Source organism: Lupinus angustifolius, chromosome LG01 (assembly GCF_001865875.1).
Source record: "Lupinus angustifolius cultivar Tanjil chromosome LG01, LupAngTanjil_v1.0, whole genome shotgun sequence".
NCBI lineage: Eukaryota > Viridiplantae > Streptophyta > Magnoliopsida > Fabales > Fabaceae > Lupinus > Lupinus angustifolius.
Genome location: NC_032009.1, coordinates 25,671,248 through 25,681,244, shown reverse-complemented (window position 1 = coordinate 25,681,244; position 9,997 = coordinate 25,671,248). Strand labels below are relative to the sequence as shown.

Sequence of the window (9,997 nt, the reverse complement as noted above, 5' to 3'; positions counted from 1 at the left end):
CTCGAGTGTGTAGTGTGCCACTTTTTGTAGCCTTGTAATTCTGCTTTTGTTCAATGCTTTTGCCTTAAAAAAATCATAGTGTGAAAGTACTTATATAATGATGAAACTCCGTTATAAAACATTCACAAGGTACAATTTGAGCTTACCATAAAAATGTAAGGGTTTATTAATTAAGAAAAACACCTAATTCATATGGAGCAGCTATACACGTGGTTTGATTTGATGGATGAAACTTGGATCATGACTTTGGTATATTTATTTATTGTCCCAAATCACTTACTGTGTCAATACAAAGTTTCAAACTTTTTATATCAATTAAAAAATTTCAACATTTATTATTATTACTATTTTTGTTTTATTATAAAGTTTGATAAATAATTTAGAATAATATATCTTTGTTTTAATAATGACATTGGATGAGTGGATGAACTTACTTATGCAAGTACATGTAAGTAAAGTAGTTTGATGATAAGATGTAGGAGGTTGAGAGTGAAGTCTTACTTACAACAAAATACTAACAACTAACATACTAATCAATATTGATAAAAACAAAGTACACGTATATCAGTGCACTGAAATACTAGATGGCCATGTTCCACTATCTGAAACAACTTGGCTTCATCCTTGTTTCCTAAGCTGCTTGAATTAAAAGCGTAATAAATTTTGATTACCGAGTGACTACTTTACAAGTTCTGACATACTCATAAGCTCAGTGTCCATAAGATATTCCTATTTAGTACTTATATTTGAAGTATATTATAACAAGAGACTTGAATTCAATATGTAACATTAATCAATATACTCTATTTTAATATTTCACAATATAACAACCTATTTCAATCATCCCAACTTTTGGTGTTACCATTAGGTATCTACTAACATGAGCAGTATTAATATAAGCTAATTAGCTGTTAAGAAAAAAATTCAAAGGGTCCAATACTTGTCATTGTAAATTAGGGTTTAACAGTTATCAATGTTGATATTTGCAGTTGGATTCACATTATAATAAGAGATTTAAATTTAGTATACAACATTGATTATTCTATTTTATTCTAATATTAGACAATATAATAATATATTTTAAGCATCCAACATTTAGTATTATTAATACTAGTGTGTTGACATGCACTGTCGTGCCTGTCAACCCGCTTTTCTATCGTTTGTAATGTATAGTTTGTATTTTATAAATTCAAATATAAGAATTTAGGAAGGAATTATGAGATTAAGTCAATATCTAAATACCTCATTACCCGGACTCGAGTGACAATAAGTTTCAAAATATTTAGTATTAGTTACTCACAAATTAAAAACATGAGAAATTAGATCTACCATCGTGGGTATTACAGATGAGTACCTCCAGAATTAAGTATCCGATATCCTATGTGGCATGTAGATTCATCGTTCCTTATTATCCTTTGTTGGGTTCATCCGAATTGTTGAATTTTATTTTCAACTATGAAACTCTAATTTAGAAAAGTGGACCAGACTACTGAATCCTCAATCAGTTAATAATTAATCGGGAGTCATAAGGTAGTTTGATGGTGAAGAGGGTGGTCGTAAGAAATGGAGTGCAGGAGGTTGTGGGTTCGAGTCCCACCATCAACATAAAATGGGAGTTATAAGGTGGTTAGATGGTAGGGGTGTATGAAGTTAAGGGTAGAGTCTAATATACTAACAATTGCCGATAAAAAAATTTAATAATTAATCATAAAATAAAACTCTTATATATCATGTTAATGTCAAGAACCAAGAGCTTAGATAAAATAAAGTTAATAATTTATATTTTCTGATAAACTTATAAAGTATATCATTTATCAATGAACATAACATATATTTAATCAGAATGACTAGACTAAAAAAATAACAAAAAATATACTTCTCTTATTTATTTTCTTCAAAAAGTGGAAATTGTAAGTTTTTATATGCAAATAAAATCATTTCCTTTACAAAACTCTTGAGAAACCTGACATACGACACATATCTCTGCACCTTGGCTGGAAATGTGCTTTTTCTTCACACATACATTTGTCTAACACAGCCACACATGAACATCATCACCGCGTGTCCTCGTAACCTCTTTCCACGATTCCCATTTCTGAGTTTTGAGATGGCTATGTAGAGATGCAGAAGAATTGAAAAAAGATTCTGAAAAAAGTTGGCACATAGAATATGTGGTCTTTCTAGCCAAGAAATGTCCGCACCGCACCGTCTTAAAATCAGCAAAATATTTCGCAATAGTTTTGTCCCCACCCCCAACCAAAGATACCACATTATGATGAAGTAAAGACTTGTATGTAAGTAGCTGAACTTGTATAGTTGTATACACACCCTCCAACGATATATATATATAGAGAGAGAGAGAGAGGGAGGGAGAGGAGTGACCCAATTCCTTTCTTTTTCCTTCGAAATCATAGCTCTTTTTGAAGATTATATCAATTATGGACAAGGCACGATTTGGGCTTATCTTCATGTTGCTTGTTCTCCTTGCTTCTCGTAAGCTTATCTATTCTGCATGCATGCATGCATTTCATTATTATTATAACCCAATAATTAACTTGTATTTATATTTTATGTCAAAATTAATATTTAATTTTATAAGGAAGAATACCATTAATTTGTTTTATATAATCAATTGTAAAGTCAACTCGATCCTTACACACTCTAGCTCCAAGAAGATACTCTCTTTTTTATTCGCCAAGAAATTTATTAATATTGAGATAAACAAATTAGGAGAACAAATGATATTCTTATTCACTCAATCTCAACAATTAACAAAGTAAGAGAAACTATGAAAGTCAACATTGAGAATACTTCAAGAATATAAAAAATAAGCTACGTCATCTTATCTATGAGAAATCGTGACTTCTCAAAAATAATTTTGTTCCTAATATGCCAAAAAGTCTAAATAGTTAGGAACTAAATAGATATCTACATTTGTTTCTTATTGTCCCCCAACCATAACGTACATATTCTCATGTGCTGAAAAACTAGTCATAATAACATTATGAATAATGGATGTTAGACCAAATCTAAAATATAGATTTTACCAACAAATAAAAAACAAGTGATTTGAAGATTCATCAAACTTCCCACAAAGAGCACATTGTTGATGGTCGTTTGTTCCTAATATACATCTCTAAGTTAGATTCACTTTGGTTGGTACTCCAACCGGAAATTTTACACATTAAACACTTCATTTTTCTCAGCTTGCCCAAAGACTCTTAAAAAAATCAAAGTCACCATTTCCGTCACTATTATCCAACACTTGATATACGTTTCTGACTGAGTAGTAACCCCTTTATCATGAATTCTTGTATAGGTAAAGATACCTCAAGAGTTTTAAAGAGATTTTCAACTTCCTCTTTCTTCTCCATACTCTAATGGAGTATAAACGTGGTTAAAATAAAATAAAAGCAATTGTTTTAAAATTTGTTACATTTGATTTTTACATATAATATGTAATATCTATCCAATGTGGAAAGAATATATATGATTTGGATCTAAAGTTTAAAGTTTTGAATTAAGGTGTGTTGTTAATAGCCTGATAATTAATGCAGAAGAAGTGGTAGAAACAGAGGGAAGGCAGTGTGATTCACTGAGCAATCGGTTTAGAGGGAAATGCTTTAGTGACCATAACTGTGCTTCAGTTTGCCAAAATGAAGGTTTCCCTGATGGTGAATGCAAAGGTTTTCGTCAACGCTGCTTTTGCACCAAGCAATGTTAATTGGTGCACGTTTATGTGTCTATACTATACACCTAATCATAGAGTGAGGTGTTTATCTTAATATAATATAAACCAACTAATAGAATAAGGATCCTTGAGGACAATGGTGTAAAAAGAAAATTTTGTCATTGTGTGAAACTATGACAAAGCAAAAGTACCTCTAAAAGAATATTTGTTGATAATTATACGAGGTAAATATATATAAATTAATAAAATAAGAATTTTTTATATTATTATTTATCATTCATATTTAATCACTATTAATTAGGTCGATATGGTTTGGGTTAAACTTTGGGTCGGTAAGGTCTTTTGATGGGGCCGTTCTTAGTCCAAGTTCCAGCCGCTAAATACCATGTGGGGTGGAAACTGATAATTAAATGGACTAATAGTTGGTCTCAACTTAATTTATTTTTCGATTTGGTTCTCTAATTTTTTTAATTGATCCTTTAAACTCTAATATTAGTCCTTTAATTCCATCCGTTAGTTTTGTAACACGTTCAACTTTTGCCTCATAATGATGTTGTTTTAAGACCTATTTTGACCCCAGGAACCTCAAAATTTAGTTCATGAAAAAATTAAAATAATTTGGTACACAAAAATATGAAGTGTTAGTCAATTAATTATTTTTAGTACTTTGAGTATTAGATACTCTAATTCTATCTTGAGTTTAACCTTTTTATACTTTTACTATATTTTTAATAATAGATCTAGTTAATAAGGGAATGTTGAAAGCGAAAATGGTTTTTTTCTTTAAAAAAAATTGGGTTTAGGAAATATTTTTTTGGCAAACTGATGAAATAAATTATGGATGATAAATTTTATGGGACAAATAGGCTTTAGAGGAACGGGATTTTTTGAACTTATTTGATATTTCTAATAAATAATTTAGTTCTTATTTTAATATATTGAATACATATATTGCTTTACCTTAAAGTACATATACTTTTAATTTAGTAATGATCTGGTTGAGCATTTAATATTTTTAAAATATTATGATAAATAATTAAAGGGATTTGTTTTTTCATATATTCACCAAAGAAATCACATATAAAAATTGACATACGTTGACAATGTCTAAGAAGTTGGTTAAGTAAATAGAATTGCATTTAATATTTATATACGTTAGTGTTTTTTATAATGTCATCTATCATATATTCATATATTAATTATCATTAACTTTTAGTAAAAGTAATATAAATCAATAATAAATGATATGTCAATAGTGTAAAAAAATTTACTCTAATAATGTATAGATTTTAAAGTCAACAAAATTTCCTAAACAAAATATAAGTATGTAATACATTAAAATTTAAAACTACTTAAAAAAATGGACATGTGCTTACAGTGTCTGAGAATTTGGTTAGGTAAATAAAAATAAAATAAAAAATAGTAAATACTTTGAACTCAAAACTATTTAATTTATAGCTTAAAATAATTACGTTAGTTGGATATAATATAGTAAATCTTTGCTTGAAAAAAGTTGGTTCATATTAGATCTTCTTAGGTTCTATTTACTATACTTAGAAATTAAAGTATTATTAATAGTTTAATACCATATGTGCAAATTCGTTACCAAAAGTAGATATACAGAACAGAAAAGAACAGTGGGTACATTGGTCAGCAGAAATATATATTGCAATGGGCGGAATAGTGGTATTGTCCTACAAAAGCGGTTTTCCACTTAATTAATCCAACCATGCTAAAAATAAATTAGAGCAAATAAGTTAATGCACGTTTAATTGGGAGGGTATCCACTTACTCGAAAAGTAATTTTAAAAAACTTACTTTATATCTTAATTATCAATTTTAGGGAAATCAAATCGTTTGAAGTCATGAATAAATTTAAACCATTAGGTTCCCTAAACTTAATTGCTAATATTTAAAATGAGTTTTTTAAAGTTTTTTTTATCAGCAATAAGAATATTAATATAGAGATAAAGAAAAATTAGGAGAACAAGTGGTACTCATATCCACTAAATCCTTACAAATAATAAGGAAGAATACCATTTGAAGAGTTCCTCAATCAAGCAACTAGAGGAAAAGAAAAGAAAGGGAAGTAAACATTGATAAGACTCCAAGAATGTAGCAAAATAAGCTTCATCATTTCATCAAGGTGAAAACGCTTGTTCTCAAAAATACTTTTGTTCCTAATATGCCAAAGAGTCCAAATTGTGACAAACCAAAGAGCCATCCACAAATGGATATTCTTGTTGTCCATCCGTAACAAAGATGCATGAATTGACAAATGGGTCTTTACTACATTATGAATAATAGAGGTAAGTCCAAAGCAAGAATAGAGTCTTTGCCAAATAATGTAGGATGTTGGGCAAGAAAAGAACAAGTGACTAGTGGATTCCTCCAACTCACCACAAAAAACACACAAAAAGGAGTCATATACTCCTAAACCCCCTCTATGATCTAGGTTGAGTTTAGTTGGAATATCATCCAAAGCAATTTTTCATACTAGGCACTTCATCTTTGATGAGACATTACTCGCCCAAAGCTTCTTGAAGAAAATGAGATTGTTGTTTCCTTCCTGTTTTTGTGAAGTTACTCTTGAAAGAATCATCTTTTTTTTTTTTTTTAATTTATTTCTTATCTTTTGGATAACTAAAAACCAAATAAGCCATTGTTTTAGATGGTGCTCACAAGTCACAACACAATTTACATCAGTATGTGTAAAGGGAAATATGGTAACCCTTTAAGCCAATTTATAGTAAATAGAATCATTACTTAGAAGCCATGTAATTAGGTTACCATATTAAATAAATAGATAAAACTCATGAAAAACTATATTTTGTAATTTTGGTAGAAAGTGATATATGTTCATTAAAATTGAATATGGGTCAGCATTGTTTACAAATCACACCAATTAAGTGTAAAAAGTTTAGGATGATAAAGATGTTAAACTCAAATATGAGTTAATTCAAATAATTTATTATATGAACAAAAGTTATTAAAATGATAAGATAATAACGATCCAAATAATAACTAACAATATAAACAAAACTAACTAAATTCTAGATAATTCAATTCTTTATTAATTCAACTATATCTAACATATTCCTTAAGCTAAAGCTTAATATCCTTTAATTTTCTTACAAATAATTTCTTTCAAAATAAAAGTAATCTAATAATTATATGTTGAAATCGTCGAAATATGTTGTGGACTCCAAAATCTATATACTAATCAACATTAGAATAATTATGGATGTGAAATATAGTCACAACTAATATAATTCACAAATGTGACAAAAACACCACTAGCATGATCGATTGTGAAAAGAGAAACTTTTGGTATAATCATAATGATCATCAATGGGAAAGAAATCATTATTCACATAATTCTTTAATGGGAGAAAAGGTACCACTGAAATGCACGTCAATAAAAATGTAATACAATGATATAATCACCATCAGAATGATCGTTAATGGGAAAAGAAATCACTAGTGACATAATTCGTTAATAGAGAAAAAAACACTACCAAAATTATCGTTAGCGTGAAGATTACCATATATATAAATAAAGGAAGAAAATAAATTATGCATGTAATATGCAATTGTGAAGTTGCAAAAATAAATAAATGAATACTAACGAGAATATGACATAATAAAGGAAGGTGACTTATCGAAGTTTTGAATTTTCGGTTTCTCGACAATGGAATAGTGAACGGAACAAGTCATAAAGGATGAAACCGTTTTAATACCATATAGAAAGTTTAGGATAATAAAGATTGGTCAAACTCAAAAAAATGAATTAGTTTAAGTAATTTATTATATATACAAAAATCATTACAAACAATAAAATAATTATTATTTAAAAATAATATATATGAAGATAAAGAAATGTAAATGTGGTAATGTGTTTATTATGGGAGTAATGAATAAGGAAGAAAAATGGCTCAAAGTACAAAATCTAAAAGACATGAAAAGTATAGCTACCTACCCAATTGAATCACAAAGTTAACTGTTATTTCTCACCAACTTTGGTCAAATAACAAAATTTCCTTCTCTTTAAATTGTACACTACCACTCTTCCACCAACTAATATATGTTTTTTCTATTTTTTGTCTCCAATCACTTTCAAGGTTCCAATAATATTACCCAAATATCTCACACACTCTTGCTTCCACTCTAGCAATAAGTAGCAACTATGGTTAGGTCTCCATGTTGTGAGAAAGAACATACAAGAAAAGGACCTTGGACTAGAGAAGAAGATGATAGCCTCACTAGACACATCATGTTTCATGGTATAGGTCGATCATGGAGGGCTCTTCCCAGAGAAGCAGGTAATAATAACTTTACTATATCACTCTTTAATTTAATTACTGCATATAGTATATAGCTATAACAAATTAATTCAAATGTAACACAATATTAATGATTAAATTAACACATGTACAGGATTGAACCGATGTGGCAAGAGTTGCCGGTTAAGATGGATTAATTACCTGCAACCAGGTGTTAAGCGAGGGAACTTCACTTTACTAGAAAATAGAATGATTGTGAACCTGCATGCCCAGCTCGGAAACAAGTATTAATACAAATCTCTACGTTCTTTGTTTTAAATTGTTTTTTGGAATCTCTATAATGGTATCGTGACCACAATTATGACCATATGTAAACGGAACATAACCATAATTGAAATATAAATGTATTTTTTAAATTAGTGGATACTCTTTTTATATAAGATGGTTAGGCAAATGCTCACTTAACCAATAAAAACTACCTTAATTTGTCATAAAAAGGTTGGGATTATGGAGGGTAGTTTAATGAAATACTTTCTCAACATTAAACAATTTTATAGTTTATGATGCTTTCTTTCTTCTTTTTGTGAATGAAAATTTATGAAATAGGTTTTATATACATGAAGTTCAAACGTCATTGTGCATGGTTTCTCAGGTGGTCTTCGATAGCTGGAAGGTTACCAGGTAGAACAGATAATGAGATTAAGAATAATTGGAATACCAACCTCTTAGCGAATGGAATCGATCCTAGAACTCATAAACCACTCTCCACCGCCATTTTCACCACCCCAGCTCCACCTAACAACAAAATCAACTCCTCCTCCGACACCACTAGAACTCCAACCACTGATAGTGCAACTTCAATGTCTGTGGTCACAACAAACAGCAACAGCACCACCACCACCATGATGAAGATTGGAATTCAGACATCATCAGGTAGTGAAGTTGAAGTTGAATCATGTCCTGAACTCAACTTGGAACTCTCCTTAGCACTTCCCTCACACTAGCCCAAAATTTTTGCTGCTGCATATACTCCTGAAAATAATTGATTTCATCACTAATCCTTTAATATGAATGAATCTCTAGGGCAATAGAGAAGATAGAGTTCAAATAACTCAGTCCTTTAACTAATTTCAAGGAAAGTAGTTTTATAAGTTTGAACTTTTAATTTCGAGGAACTTAGCGTTTAGCATCTATCTATTTACTATATAACAAAAAAAACTCCTATAGGGACACATGTCAATACTTTATGCAAAGTTTGCTTCTTATGGACACATGTCAATACCTCATGCAAAGTTCCCCCTCCAAAAGCTCATCACCTCTTACTATACAACCTTACATACATGATTAAAACTATCTTTTACTATTTGTTTAAAAATATAAACATAATGACTCATTAAATAAATAATAAATATATATAACATGTCAATACTCTATCTATTTACTATATAACAAAAAAACTCCTATAGGGACACATGTCAATACTTTATACTCATCACCTCTTACTATACAACCTTACACACATGATTAAAACTATCTTTTACTATTTGTTTAAAAATATAAACATGACTCATTAAATAAATAATAAATATATATAAAAAAAACTCCTAGGGACACATGTCAATACCTTATGCAACGTTTTGTTCTTAGGGACACATGTCAATATCGTATGCAAAGTTTTCTTCTTAGGGACACATGTCAATACTTTGGCAGTCGGTTGATATACTTTATGGTATTTTGTCAAATTGTGATCAACAAATTCATCAACAAATTTATCATCTTCAACTTTTAAAACCAACTCATAAGTATGATATAACTCAAATTGTGATCAACTTTTATTTTTATATTATTTCAATTTTTTCTTCATGTGTTGTAGATATAACTTCTCATCATATAAATTTCACATATTTTATTTAACAAATCTATCATCTTCTACTCTCAAATTCACTCACATGTATGGAAATTGGTTGACTGTTACTATAAAGGAGAAGAAGATTTCTAAGAAACAATATGTCAATATTAATGA

General features: G+C 29.4%; 1 protein-coding gene across 1 annotated transcript; it reads left to right on the top strand.

Moving 5' to 3' along the window:
• LOC109327628 (myb-related protein 330-like) lies at nucleotides 7,806-8,978 on the top strand. The gene is made up of 3 exons (XM_019560825.1): nucleotides 7,806-8,013; nucleotides 8,129-8,258; nucleotides 8,627-8,978. Exons 1-3 carry the CDS (start codon nucleotides 7,878-7,880, stop codon nucleotides 8,976-8,978), a joined length of 618 nt encoding a protein of 205 aa, XP_019416370.1. The 5' UTR covers nucleotides 7,806-7,877.